At 42.4% G+C, this 15,731-nt stretch overlaps 1 protein-coding gene across 8 annotated transcripts in view; it reads left to right on the top strand.

Annotated features, from left to right (window-relative positions):
• Positions 1 to 15,731, top strand: part of LOC119909150 (neurexin-3b) — a 287,510-nt gene that overhangs the window by 204,442 nt on the left and 67,337 nt on the right. For all 8 annotated transcript variants that reach the window (XR_005445387.1, XR_005445385.1, XR_005445386.1 and 5 more), the window contains one exon: positions 13,779 to 13,960. Coding sequence is in view for 5 of the 8 variants with exons in the window: in XM_038727230.1 (XP_038583158.1) it covers positions 13,779 to 13,960 (182 nt within the window). In the remaining 3 variants the exon portion in view is untranslated. The remainder of the gene's footprint in view (positions 1 to 13,778; positions 13,961 to 15,731) is intronic.

Genomic DNA, 15,731 nt, shown 5'->3' with positions numbered 1-15,731 from the left:
AAGGTTGCTTTTGTAGTTAATGTTAAGAATGGCAATAGCAGTATGTTGCAAATGTTTACTGTTTGTGTGACCTTGCCCAGTAAATCCCCCCAATACATTTTAGAGCGAAGGGGGTTGAAAAAATACCATGTTACAATATAATCATCATTAACATCACAAGTATAAAACATAATTAAACAAAAAAAGGCTTTCTTTTGACTAAATCAAACCAAAATATTTTTTGTGCAATGGGTGTAAATAAATGACTTCACATCTCCATTAATCCGACAGTGTGTGAAATCGTGCATGCTGCGATAAAGGCTCTAATGCTCCATGGCACGGATTTGACAAGTCTCTGAAGCTCTACTGGATGGATGAACACCATTTTACCAAAAGATAGTCACTCATTTGGATGATGGTGGTGGAGAGCTCTTTGGAACACCGCGCTCCAACATCTCCCATAGTTGTTTATTTGGGTTCAGATCTGGTGACTGCGTAGGCCAAACGGTGTGATTGACGTCATTTCCAGACTAATCACACCATTCAGTGACGCCTGAATGAATGCATTTGCATATTTCTCCACTCTATTGTTCCTATAATTTGACACCGATTTGTGATTCTGTGGCTATACTGTACATTACCCAACCTAAGCCATATCTTTCATAAACATCAGGTTCTCAGTGATTGCCACCTGAAGTCTCCCCTATTGTTACCAACACCCAAAATCAGCTCTAAGTCTCACTCAAAGTTGACTTATCAAAGTTTTTTATGTGAAAACTCTGACCTCCCGCTGCATGAAATAATACTGCCGGAGCACTATTGAAGGCGCTTGGCGGTGCACATAGGTGAAACCCCACAGAGAGATGGATTCTATTGATGGATGACTATTAGCATGTACTCATTGCTTCCACAAAAGAATGGCAGACTGGTGCACTTAATTGTTAACCCTGTGTACCTTAAAGGTTGCAATGTATGTCACACTGAAATAAGAGCTACCTGTCAAAACCAATCACTTCATCAAGGTTGCCGCTGGCAGACCTCAGCTTAAATTGTAGAGTTGTTTAGTGAGAAAAGCAGGGCCAGAGTGAGCGCGTTGCCTTAAATGTTACTGTGGAATTGTCGTCCTTGGCTCAGAGGGAGGCAGCTGAGTAAACTTCTGAAAAGTACAAACTTCATTGGAATTTTTTTTCTGTCTCATACCACATTTTGTGTGTGTGTATGTGTGTGTGTGTGTGTGTGTGTGTGTGTGTGTGTGCGATGGAGAGAGCACAGGATGCGTGGGAGGTGCATTGTAATGCATGTACTTCTGTTCATCATTAGTGGGGAGGAACTGCTTGCGAGATAATCAATGAGATGATGTAAAGGTATTTGATGTATGTAGGGTTGGACACGATATCAGGTTTGTCACAGACACCGGTGGCTGGGACGTGGGGTTGCTATGCCAACCACTGGCACAGCTGGTCTAGCTTTGGAGAACACAATGAAGCTGTGTTTCAGCGGGCAATCATCAAATTCAGACAAAAGGAAGGCACCGCGCAAACGAAAAAGGTCATCAGGCATGTTTATTCACAGTTTGATTTTGATCTCGAAAACAGAGATCTGTATTGTCAGCTTGATTGCGTTGTCTGTTTTCCCCTGCGAGGAAGAGCCATTTCAGTGTATAGCATTTTAGGTTCAAGTACTTTTCTACTTGATGTTGTCAATATCAAAGGGAAGATTAGCTCTGCTTCATACAAGACGCTGATTCCTTTTAGCATCTGTCCGTCCAGCTCTCTAATCCATATTCTTCAAAGGCAGATGGGCATCTGAGACAGCGATTCTCAAGTTGTTTTATAAATAGAGTCTACCTGTAATTGAAATACACAGCCAGCATGTCAGAAGAATGGAGGATTTGACAGGGCTGGCGTAGAAAAGTACGGCTCGCACTCTCTTTCAGCTTGCAAAATTTTGTTTGTAGCTGTCAGCTTCAATTTAAAACTACAATTTCAGTATGTGAAGGAAGACTATATGCAGAAGTGCCGCCTTAATTATCAGTTCACACGTTTTCAGACTTTCTGTTGAAGTCAGCTCAGGTGAGAGAGAGAGAGGAAGTTACGTAGCTTTCTTTATCATCATTGCTTGAAAATAGCACCAGCTACCTACCAGCCAAATAAATAGTAGAGCTGGTTGCTTGGTGTGGCAAAGGTGGCTGCCTGTTTGACAAATAGTCAATCCATCTTGGCTTATTGCATTCTGTACAACTAGTCTGAGGCAAACAAACAAAACTAGCAAAATCCATTTGCTGCTGTGGTTTGTTGACATTTTGTGAAAAATAACTCTGCAACACTATCTGCCTCACTGGAAGAGCATGCTCTTTATTCAGCCAACATGTGTCAACTCAGGGCCTTTATCATTTCATAGAATGGGTTAAAAGTGCATTCCCATATATACATGCATAAATACATACTGTACATATATTTAATATTATATATGTACACTAAAAAATTATCCAATGACAACTTACCAAATACAGCATTTACCACAGTCTTTACCGCACTCCCAGCAATTTCAGAATAAGAATACCAACAACAAAATGTTACATAATCAGTATAAACCTACATCAATTCATAAAATATAATCATAGAAATATGGATAATATTTAAAATTTTAAATATATATATAAAAATATTAGAAATATTAAATTCATTATATTTACATACCGAGTCTGTAGTGTGGTTCCGGTGGCAGCAGTGTGTATTGTGTTGCTTGCATCCTTGTGTGCATGCACAATTCAAACAAAACAACACTAGCGCTAGTAGGTCAAAAACTCTACAGGGTACATTTAAAATCTGCTATGTAAAATCTGAAAATGCAAAACAAATCTGCATTCATCTTTGGAACCTGAGAATTCTCTTTCCATTTTCTAAGGAATGTGACATCAAAATTGACTTTATCAATACCAATAAAAGACAAGCTCATCATGGAATGTTTGGCCTCCAAAAATGTGTGGACACATGTTTGTACAGTATCTTCACTTTAATGGATCTATCTATTTAATGGTTACTTTCAATTTCACCCCTGATTGGATGGGTAAAGGTTGAGGACAATGCACAACCAATTTTGTAAAGCAGTGTTTGTACAATCTAAACCCTCCCCAATTCTTGCACCAAAAAAGGCAAGTTTAGAGTTTAAAAAGTTCAGAATGAGTAAATGTGCGTTTGAGTCATAAAGGCCCAGGGATAACATCAGTGGCTGAGGTCGTTGTGTTGTATTTGTGTATGAGGGCCTTTCAGTTATTGCAGAGAGAGGGGCAGAGAGAAAGCGAGAGAGACAGAGACAGACTGGGAGAGAGTGAGGAAGAGAGGAGTTCTGGGCTCTACGCGAAGCCTTGGCAAAGGCAGACAGGCTGCACTATCCTCTGGGGAAGATTCAATTATAAATGATGCTTCCACTCAGAGCCATCTTGGAATCCCGTATTCTTTAGGAGATCTTCTTCACCTAATCCTCAGAAGGGTTTGGTGTGGCCTGCTTCTGAAGTGATATGCCTCATACACATTGTGTGTCATGCATTATGAATGATGGGAAGGAGACACTCATGTCCTTATTTCGCTGAGAGCACTGTGAACATCATCACTAGAGCTGACAGAATGCTAATTTTCACTGTAGAAAGGAGCAGGATTGAGTCAGTTTTCCAGAGCTTTAGTGTGCAAGTGTCCCAACAATTTATTTTCAATCGTTGTGTGTTCTCAAGCTGACTTTTCCCCACCTTTGCTGTCCATCTTCTGTCTGTCTGTCTTTTTACCCAGCATCGCTCTGCGTCTCTCCTGCCTCCTACCTTCTTTCCTTTCATCTCTCTGCAACGTCTCTCCCCCCCTTTTCTAAAAATTCGACTGGTGGCTGTGTGCAGTATTAAAGTCAGCAGACAGGTCTCCTTTGTAGCCAAGAGTGCTGCGTGCATCTCAGCTGCAAGCCCACCCCACCCTCCCCCTCTCCCCCCCCAGCGTCTGAAATCCTCCACAGACCCGCTTCCCTCTTCCTCATCCTCTTCCTTTTCCAACCAGAGAGAATAGGAGCTGACATCTCCAGAGAACCGAGAAAAAAATCATTTAAAGCCCTTCCTCTCTGTCCGCTTGCTGCTACAACAGAGGAGAGTGTCAGTGATGCAGCAGGAGGGGAGACGGGGGGGGCGGAGAGGGCGGTGAGGGAGGGTGAGACTTGCTATCTGAGTTTCGCAGTAATGAGGGGAGAGTTGTTATGGCTCACCTTCTGCTGTTCATGTCTGTGTGTGTGTGTATGCGTGGGTATTTTCACTTTTGTATACACACATTTGCGCCTTTGCAGTGCTACATGAAGCTGAAGTGAGGGTACATGACTGCTTCGTTAATGGGTGTCTGTGAGTCGGACTTCCTGTTCCTCAGCAGCGATCTGAGGATGATTTGACAGGCCTGTGAGAAGGGAACCAATGCCTTGTCCTGTTGTGCTAAGAGAAGAGGAGGGCTGGGGGGCACACCTACGCCACTTGACTCGCTCTCCGTCTGTGTTCCTCTGTTCTCCGTGTGTGTCTCTCCTTCCTCCTGCAAAAAGTAACTCTTCCAGCTCTCTACCCTGCTCTCCCACTCCACATCTCTCCGCTCCTGCCTCAGCAGCATGATACAGATGGCAAATCAAGCTGTTCAACGTGGAAAATATGGCGAGTATGTCCCCTGCCAGTGGAGGGTGACAAAAAAGATAAGAACTTTTTGATTGAACCATCTCATCCCAGTCAATGCACCTGAAGTGTTTTTGAGCACAATCCAATTAGATACATTACACATTACTTTCAAGCTACAAGGAAGAATAAGCTCTTGTGGGAAACATAGAATAGTGTTTTAACCCAGGCCAGTTCATTATACTAGCTAGGTTAGTCCCAGGAATAATATTTAATTAAAATATGCAGTTTATCTGTCAGTATTATTTAAAAAATATTAATAATTTGTTCCAAGCAGGCTTGATGGTTCCTTCACTGGCATATTAGTCAAATAAGACAAAAATATGTTTTTCTGTTTTACTGAGAAACTCTTCCATGCATTTAAACTCCTAAATGTGGTGCACAGAATAGTACAAAACATATCACAAATCAACAGCAGCACAAACTACAGGCTCCAAAATGAATCTAGTGAGTTGAATCTACACCTCTTTAAAACCGTTTCAGCCAAAACTTTGTAACCTTCATGGAGTTGGGATTTATTGTAGTGCTGCTCTATTAGACTGCATTAGTTTTAGCTAAGTGTGCCTAATAAACTGGCAACTAAGTGAACGTTAGGTTACACCATTACAGCTGAAATGATTAGTCAATTAATCGATGATTGACAAAATTAATAGGCAAATATTTAGATAATTAAGTCAATCGTTTCAGTTAAAAAAGCAAAACATTCCATGTTCCATCTTCTCAAATGGAAAGGTTTGTTGCTTTTCTTTGTCATATATGACAGATGGCAGATTAAACTGAAATAATTGTTGGTTGCAGCGCTCTACACCAGCACAATATGCTCTTGTGATCCCTTTTGACATTGGCTGTTTGCTGTCACCTGCACTCCCTCTGCACTGGCACCAACAACCAACTCTAACAAATCTGTCTGCACTAAATCTCATGGCAACAGAGAGGCCTTAGCTTCTCTTGGAACTGTAGGGCAACAGTAGCACAAATACAACCACTGTAGTATTTGACTGCTCAATCCTAGCGAGTGGAGCTGCTGCCCAGCGGCTCAGACTTTATCATCCTGGCTACTGGTGCTGCTTTGCAGCCCAAGCAGCAGAAGCTGCCTGAGCCTCTGCCTCGCTTTGTTGCATTTGCTAGTAGGCTGTGGCTCATAAAGTTAGAAAATGACTCTGACAAAATGTTCTACAATATAAAGTAATCCATAAAATCCTCTGTACGCATTGTGTAGACTGGGAAATAACTTTCTAAGCTATAATCGACTGTGTTATGTTATTGCCTTGAAGGTTTTTTTGTCACATTTGTCATTAATTTAAATGTAATTTATGTTCCCTTCCAGCGATCATATGTGATACAAAATACTTACATATATATATATGTATATATGTATTATTATTACATTTTTAGTAAATTAATTAATTACGCTGAAACTGTTGGTATTTAAAGCAAATCTTGGGTGAGAAAACATAAGCAGAATCTTATCCAACTGTATGGTGTTTTTTCTGCACATATATCATAATACAGCTCTGGCTGCCTGGAAAGTTCTTCCACCATTCACTGTGTACACTCTTTCCATTCTGTCTCTGTTTTTCCTCGGTTTTTCTTCCACTTCTATTACCCCTGGTTTTTGGTGCGTGAATCCATATAGTGTGGTAATACTACAGCTTATTATAACAGGGAAGCAGACAGTGTAAATCATTCAAGGCTGGCTGTTTTCTTTACATAGCCATTCTTCACAACACACTGCCCTTCATCAATCATATTCTGCATTTTGTTTGGTGTCGCAGATCTGACGAGATGGCCAGCACGCACACATACAACGTGCATTTTGTGTGTTTATGCCATAGAAATGCATTAAAAGTCTAATACTAACAGCATACGTGCATGCACATGGACATCTATAGTGTTTTAGCCATTTGCTGTAAACTTGTTTCAGAGAGAGAGGGAGGGAGAGAGAGAGAGAGAGAGAGAGAGAGAATTCAATCATCAGTCTCGTCCCTCACTCTATCCCAGAGGGAAGAGGCAACAGTTGGAAATATGAATTATGAAATGATAAGAGGTTGTAAAATGGAGATAAATCCCGGTGATTACACAGCTCAGTATCTCACAATTCGATTTCTCTGCCAATGATTCCTTATTGTAGTTATGTGAAGGACAGCAAGCCTAATAATTCCCATGGATGAGACACGGCAGGAGAAAGCGTTGTGATGATAGAGTTCTTTTGAACGTGATTGAGGAGGCAATTACATTTTGCATCTCACTTTCAGGATTTTTTTTTTTTTAAGCTCCTCTTTATTTTCCTCATTCTCCGATGGCAGAAAATTCGACCACATCAAACTGTGTTTGTCTTCTTTTCCCATCCCCTGGGGTGCCAGCACTGCAGAAAGCCCCAAGAGATAACAAGGGGAAAGACATAAAAGCACATAAACAACACACATCAAGGAGAAAGGAGAGGAATTGTGTGTGCTTGTGGATGTGTGGGCACAAGTTCAGACTCATACATGTCTATGCAGATGACTCTGAGTGTGTGAGCATACTTACACAGAGAAGAGCATTTACTCACTGCAGTTCTGTGCCTCGTGGGTAGCTGGCAATGGCACCTTTTACTTTGTGGCTGCCCATTTACACATGCACACACAGGTACACACTCCTCACCCCATCCAGCTTAGAAACCAAAAGAAACTCTTGACTGCTGCAGCCAGTGCTGCATAGACAGTACCAGTCTTTTACTGTAGGTCCTCTACCAGCTGCCTCTAAACAGAGGGTTTTATCACAGCATGGTGTGAAGCCTGAATACAACCAATTACCTAGTTATAACAGATGTGCACCATGGCAGCTGCTCTTTTTGCTCTTTTATAGATAGCATTGTTGCCTAGTACAAATGTTTAAATGTGTATGTGAAAGAGAGGGAGAAGGGCGTGAAAACATGCCCATAAATAATGTATGTAAAATGTTTTTCCTTTTATTTTATTTTTTTAATCATGATACACTGAGGAAAGTGTTATATGTGGATAAGTGGCCTGATGGCCGATCTTGTTTGCGCCACCAAGATTTTTCCCGCTAGTCAAGTGTATTGAAACGGGTGACCTTCCATAATTTCTGGCTCTGTGTGAGATTCCATATACCTCCTCTTTTTTTTTTTCTTTTCTACTTTTCTCTGGGTAATGTCACGTGGGGGGCCTGAAGGACAGGACACGGTTCTGTTCTGCAGACAGGTGTCCTGACCTTCTGTCTGCACTCCCACGCCTCAGGGGACCTCGTCGAAATAGAGGCCAAGGCTTTGACCTAGTCTCTCATGCACAGTTTGTCTCTAAATGGAGGTACACTGCAGATGCAATGAATCACAACACTGGACAATGCAATGCCTTTATTTCAAAACTAAAACCAGACATTTTAAGGCTCATAAGGAGCCATTTTATTTTATTTTACTGACTATCAAAGAAAATCAATGTTGGTCATTATGTTGTTGAGATCTGGTAGGGGCAGGTTTGGTTATTAGCAAAATCTTTTAGAAATATTAGTAACGTTATTAATTAATCTAAATTAATCTAAATCTTAAAAGAATTTACTTTAGAATACTGGGCACTACTCTGGAATCAGGCACCTATATCATCATCATTCACAGACCAGTGATCAACAACTTAAGCTAAAAAATTCTTAGCAAAACAAAGCATACAACAATAGGCGAGCATGTAAAAGTAGGTGTGTGTGGGATAATAGAGGGGGAAGAGCGAGGAAAATGGTGAACAGAGCCATGTGGGTGGCTCATCACATAATGATCCAAAATGGCAGACGGGCCCGCGAACCTTAAGCACGCTACCTGTCCTCACCAAGATGGTGGGGTGCACAGCTGGTGTTTAGGCTACATGCTGTGGGGTCCAGATGTGTTTGTGGGGATACATTTAAAGAATATGTGCGTGTGTGTGTGGGGGTGTGTGTTGGGGTGTGTGTGTGGATGTGGGGGTGTGTGGGGGTGTGTGGGTCCGGGTGTGTGTGGGAGGTTAGAAAGATATAAAGTCCGGGTTGCTGTGGCTAAATACAATGCAACTAATGATTCATCACACAGTACCCAGCAGTGAACTTGCATTCAATGACCTTGGTTCTGGATTTTGGTCATGATGAAGTATGGCTTTCGACTCAGCACGCAGGATCAGGGAGTAACAGAGATACAAATACACAAATCCTAATTACTGTGGTAAAACACTATAATTGCTACTTTATTACGCCAGAACCAGCAGCAGACTTTCATTCGGCAGTGGTGTTACTGGACTTCAGTCTTGATAAAGCGCCGTCATTGGCTTAACACACTGGAACAAAGCAAGTACGGCCCAGCAGCATGGTACCGATACAAAAGGAAGGTTACCAGGCACAAAAACACAGCAATAAACAGGATGTAGCAGTCGCGGGTGCAACAGAGCACCGACCCTAGGAGCAGCTGAGGAATCGGTTGGATAAACTTTGGACGGAGAGCGATCGGCGTGTCAGAAGTTAGCCTTCGCTCTACACAGAAACGATGGAATCCAGTTCACTTAAGTGTGAATTAATGGACAGAGTGATTCTCACACTGCTTCTTTATTCCGTTGTTTTGTTTTACATGCAGGCTGCTTCTTTGTTTCCCACAAAGTGAGGTCCCCAACAATTCCTTTCAGATTGTCAGATCAATTCAATTTCAGATGGCCTCCCCTCACTACCCACTGGCCATGGCAAGATTGCATTATTCAAAGATGGAGATGAAAGTCCTCTCTAATCCACCAACATAACATCTTGTGCAGTAATCTGTTTGTAGATTTGATTCCTTTGATGATGTTATCCCTGTGGTTGGCTTTTCACCAGGGCTTCATGTCCATAAAAGGCATGTATATTGGATGCTTCATTTTGGCTGATTACTGGCATAACATTTACACCATGTCCGTAGTGCTGAACAATTAATCGAAATATTATTTAATCTGCAATATGGCCAAATGAAATATCCAAATCCCAGGAACTGAATTTTTTTCTGATTGAAATTGTGACTAATATACAACCAATGTGATGTAATATCTGTCAAAATAATTTCAACATGATTTTTATTTGCCTGTTGTTTAGTGTTACTTGTAAGCAACAATGGCAGTGTCCATGTCAGGGATACAGTTTCATTTAAATTTGAAATGGTTTTTTCTCCGTTGCTTGCATCAGCCACTATTCTGCTTTTAATGTGAGGTCTCCGGGTCGGATTAAGCCCTGTGCACGCTCCTGAGCCTCTCTCAGACTACAGCGACAACACAGCAGCTAACGACATGCAGTCCACTAACACCATAACATAAGGATACAAAACAACAATAAAGGTGTATGTGCTGAAGCCCATCAGACCAAACAGGTACAGATGATGTTGAGTAAGAACGAAGTGAGCATTAGTAAAGCTGGAGATACACAGTCACGCCGGCTAACGGCGAGCAGCTGCCAATATTATCCGGTGCAAAGTTATATGCTTTCCACATTACTTCACCAACTAATGCGCCCCATGTTGCTATCCTGTGTACCACTGTTGATTTAGCCTGCAAGAAAGGATGTAACGGCAAAAAGCAAATGTGGAGCGATTTGTTTACTAAAAGGTAGCCTATAGGGATGCAGCCAGCTAACACTACAGTAGCTCGGACCTGCCGCTGTTTTCTTCGTAACATTCAGTTTATGTTTATTGTGGTTTTACCAATACTCAGGTACACAGCTTCTCCACCTCTCAGTCACTGTAACTAACGTGACCCACATAACATAAAACACTGCAACAAAACGGTCACAACAACCCAGAGGAAGAGCCATCCACTATCACTAGTTACAATAAAGTTACTTACTGCGGTCTGACTGTTATAAAGTGTGACACAATTTCATTATAATATCCATTCCAGCTCACAAACCGTTTCATTATCATCCAATACATGTAGCTGTGCTGACACTGCTGAGCCTCCGGTGACAGATTCACAGATAGTAAAGATGGTTAACGTTACTGAAAAGTAGCAGGCGAGCTAACGCTGTAGCACGTCGGCTAAATGCAGTAAATTTAACGTTAGTTCAACCTGCAGCTGATAAAACTATTACTGTAACATTGCAGTGGGAGTTTACCTGAGTTTCCAGCTCTGTCTGTTCTCCATGCCTGTCGATAGCCGCTGTCACTCTGCCTTTTTTGGGGAGTATTGAGTCGATATGCGGCTCGCTGCGCTGAAGGAAAGGTACGGCGCCGGTGTTGATCTGCCTCTGAGACGGGAACGTTGAAGTAACAGAACCTGAAGCCTGAACATGTCTGGAGAAAAGCCACAGCCTGCATGTTGGTGTTCCTGCGTTTATTGTGGTATTTCTGTATGAAACTGGTTGTGTTTCGGATTATGCTCGCTCATTACTTCAAGCGAGCACGCGTACGAGCACACACCTGGTTGCAATCTTAGAACCACACCACTAGTGGCCACTGGAAACTCCATAATGCCCCTTTAAAAGACCTTGAAGATACTATTGCTTATTAACAGTTATGTGGCCAGGTTAATGCCCAAGGAGGTGTTAGTTGAAGTAATTGAGAGTATGCACGCTAAGATGTGCTAGAAAAGTTCAAATGTGCCATTGTTTACCCTCACTTTCATCTAATCAGTCTCCTGGCAAAATTGCTGAAATTCAATTATATTGGTGCCACTTCCCTGCACGCTTGAGTGAAGTTATTCGAATGAAACTCTTGACCATGTGAGTTTAGCCTAGCCGCCACAATATTACATTTCCTCACAGTTGCTAACCATTCATAGAGTCCTTTTTTTCTCCGTTGAAATTGTATCAGAAATGATTCTGCACTTAGATAGTTTTGCCCACAGTGAATGAATGAATTGATATGCAGTGGACTTCCTCTCTGAGTGGGAATACAGCCGGTGCAGGCTGGACCCAGCAGGTTTATAGGGAAATGTGCTACATTTTGGCGATCTCGGGTTCTCTCTCTTCTCTGTACTTGTGCAGATAATCACCCACTTGTGTGATTGAATGTGAGAAGGCACCATGTTTTGAGTTTTTATGTGTATGCACACGAGTTTGCACACTTTTGTACTTGAGCATCACGATGTGCATTTGTGCCTCCGTCAGCCTGCCTCTGTGTGTGCGTGTGTGTGCGTCAGTCGGTGTGTGTGTGGCTGCCTGTGTGTGTTTCATGCCGAACATTGTCTTCTTGAAACACTAAGCAAATCTCCTCAATGTGATAATTGGCTCCCCGGGGTGCTTGTATCTTTGCTGCTCATCATCGTCATCCCCTCCAGAAAAAAACGAATGTGTGTTAGATGAGATAGGCGAAGTTTGCTTGTTTGCCGGGAAACTGATCCCAAGTCTGCCTGAACTCTTTTGGCAAGAAGAAACTTTGAGGCAATGAGACAGCAGGGCCCAGATCCGGTGCAACCTGGCTTCAGGCTGCTATCTGCTGTCTTCATGGCATCAGGGCCTTGTTTCCAGCCAGACGTGATGCCATGGAGGAGATGAGCTATTCTAGGCAGGTGATACATGATGCAGATGTCAGCTTCAATTGGTGGAATGTCATTGAGAGCAATTGAGAGATTTTATTGTTTCTCTTCAGGAAAAAAAATGAAATCTCAAAGGGAGGCGTCTGTGTTAAACCAGCCATGTTCGGTTATTAGTTACAAGAAGTGAAGCAGTTGTTTGAGGCTCTGGATGCTTCACTTGTTCAGACATTTTTCATGTCACATAGACGACCTTAGTTGGTGGTTTGCCTTGCTGGCACCTGAGGTGTGTAAAATGCAGACCTGTTTGTGCGCCTGAAGGCAAATAGAGACACTCATCTGGTCGATGGAGTCTCTCCCTCTCTTACTCCCTCTCATCCATATGTTCTTGCAGTCCCTGGGGTATTATGGACCACAGAGCAGATTGTTGGCCGCTGCATAGGGGAAACAGTGAGACAGCTGGGCACCCATCACAAGGCCAAACAGATGTTCAGGTGACTTGGAGAGGGAGTGAATAAAAAGAGAGGAATGATGGGGGGGTGGGGGGAGTAGACAGAGGGAGAGAGGTGATGTGGAAGAAAGTGACGCAGAAGCATGATGGAGGCAGAAAAAAAAAATAATTAATATATTGATGCAAGAACTCGGAGACTTCATTAGCAATCCCCTGTCAGCCTCTGAGGTGTCCTTATCCTTAGGCCACAGGAGTTGGTTTCATCTCCCATATTGATTCACCCTCCAGTCTATCTGCTGTAGGTCTAATGCCTTTGATCTCTTGATTATCTTTGCCTAAATGTGGACGAGATGGTTAAGCGGCTCAAGGATTCAGTGCTTTAATTCAGATGCACCTTAGGGAATATTCAGAAGTTGGAATTGAATCCGGCCCTGCAACCAAATAATGAAACTTTTCTTTCTTTTCTCTTTTTTTCCTTTTTTTATGGGGGCGGGGGTCCACATGATGATAACAAAAAGGAAATCCACAAACAACTTTCACAGATTCTTTGGCTCAGGGCTAAGGCTAAAGTTGAGCCAATCAATGCCTCTAATCTGACACCAATCTGTATAGTGGCTGATGTAATAACAATTTTCATTCAGGTGAGCGTCTCTACCCCCAGTGGTACTGAGACCCCTTTTTCTACATTGCATTTGTCAAATTAAACTCGACAAAGGTTCTTCGATTTTTTTTCTCCCCCCTTCTCTCCTTTCTTGTGCCAGCCTTTGTTCTTTGGTTGCAGGTCTCATATATAATACATGAGGATTGGGAGACTTATCCGGCTCTGGTCATACTGGCTGTTATTCCCTGGAAAGGGACTATATTTAAGAGTTGGATAGGTCATAGACGGCACCAAGGGAGCTACTGACTTCTACCCAAAAAATAGTGGTGGCTGAATACCATTAAAAATCTTAAAATAGAACTGGACACAATTGCATTGTACAAGTGGCAAGGTAGCTATAAAGGAATTACAGCAGATTTAGCCCTTAATAGAGGTAGTTTGGATCTAGTTCTGTCAGACAAGTCTCTTGTTGCTGACGACACCGTGCTCCCTAGTGTGTAGTTACAGTATGTTTATACTGTCACTGAACTGAATTTTACCCTGTATCTTTTTATCTGCCTGCGTTTCTCCTACTACAAATCTAATTCCTGCCCTTTTTTACTTCTTTTGTTTCCACAGCTGGCACCACATATATCTTTGGTAAGGGAGGGGGTCTGATCACATACACGTGGCCTAATAATGAGAGGCCGAGCACACGGACGGACCGACTGGCAGTGGGCTTTAGCACGACCATCAAAGACGGCATCCTCGTCCGCATCGACAGTGCCCCGCGTCTGGGTGACTACATCATGCTGCACATCGTAAGTACTAACGTTGTCCATTCAGAACTAACAGCTACATAACACATTCATTCTGCTGAAGTCATTTATTTAATTAGATAGAGGATAGAGGAACATCTGTTCCAGGCTAATAAACTAACTAGCAGTTTAGCACCTATAAATTACAATAAATTAATCTAAGCTTTTTTGTGTAATAAGGACTCATATGTTTCTAGCATCACAACCACAGGCTTAGCTGGCCAAGACGAGGACCGCAAACAAACCTCTGAATCATTCCTCAAGATTTTCTTATTGTGGCCAGATTCAGCCCACCATGCTCCAACTGAATTGTACAAACTTGTACACATCCATAAAAGAAAAATGAAAGATAACTTACTCCTCTAGTCTAAGTTTCTGCTCACTATCCTCTTCCAGAATAGCCCTACTTCTCCACCATTCAAACTGACTCCCAGCATGAATAATGAATGCAGTTCTCCATACATATGCAGTGTGCTCCCACATGTTGGAGAAACATGACGGGGGGGCTGCGAGTTGGAATTCTTGGCCAGTCGACTCTGCATCCATCCAGCATCTTAATAATCTCACTCCGCGACCTTGTGTTTGACTCGTTTATGTAAGCTTCAAGTATTAACATAATCATCAACAGCAGCTAGATCAATGCATAGCGCCTAAGCAGTGCGAAGGAGGTGCATTATGTGGAAGCGGTGGTGGTTGGGGTGGGGGGTTGCTGCTGACGCCATGCGAAAAAAGATGTGATGATGAGGAGGAGCTACAGTTGCTAAAGCAGATTGAAAGTCTTTTTCTTCTTAAAGAGCTCCCCTCATCTCCTGAGTGCTGGCCATGTGGTGCAGAAAGCAGCCATCTGCTCCGCAAAGATGAGGGCCAACAACAGGAAGTCTTGAGCTGCCTTTACAGTATAGAGAGATACAGTGACTATGTGTGTGTTTGCATGCGTGTGCATAGGTGAGAAAGGAAGTGGAATGGCACGGATAGAGAGAAAATGATGAAGATGTACCGTAAGCTTGTGAGGGTGATGTGGGAAACGCCTCCCTGCGTCCCTAACTAACTGAGTAATTGCAGGAAACCTCTAAAGGAAGGAAAAGGCGATGCATTTTTAATTCTGCTTTTTAGATATCACAGCATAGCTAGCCAGGCAGGGTATCTCTTATAATTTGGCTGCGAGTCGTTGGGCGGTGAATGTCTCCATTCCTCCAGTCTCATGACGCTAATGAATATATTAATAGAAAAAAAAGCAACTGGAGATTTCTCCAATTCATTTAGAGTAGCAGCATGTTCTCAACACAGTGTAGGCTGGGTTTTTTTGTGTGTGGGTAACACTGCTAATATTTCAGATGATTTATTGACAGCCAAAGGTGTACAAACAGAGCGGGTTTCATTCCATTCTCACAGTGATGTTAATAAGTGTACCCTTAAAATTCATGACACTCCAAGGTTCCCCTTTTCACGCAATTACACTGTACACACTATTGAACAGAAACCAAATGAAGATAGCTGTACATCTTGCCACAGGTGAACAGTAAATAATTAATTAGACCTTGAGTGAATATTTAGCAGTGAAGCTGGTGGATTTGGTTACATCTTGAGGAAAATAAACTACTGCCTGACCTCACTTCTAATGTTTGTTGTGCCTATCTGGATAATGCTTTAACAATGCCCCCACATCAGACTGTGCTACTCCCCAGTTCCGTCGTCATGGGGATATTGGATCTCTAGGAAGGTTACCACAATATGGGTTTTGTTTGATTTGTAGCTAAAACAACTTTGCTGCCTC

This window comes from Micropterus salmoides, unplaced genomic scaffold, assembly GCF_014851395.1.
Source record: "Micropterus salmoides isolate LMB-PRFRI ecotype aquatic unplaced genomic scaffold, ASM1485139v1 Ms_hic_scaffold_18, whole genome shotgun sequence".
NCBI lineage: Eukaryota > Metazoa > Chordata > Actinopteri > Centrarchiformes > Centrarchidae > Micropterus > Micropterus salmoides.
Note: the sequence above shows the minus strand (reverse complement) of the source record. Positions and strands in the feature narration are given on the sequence as shown.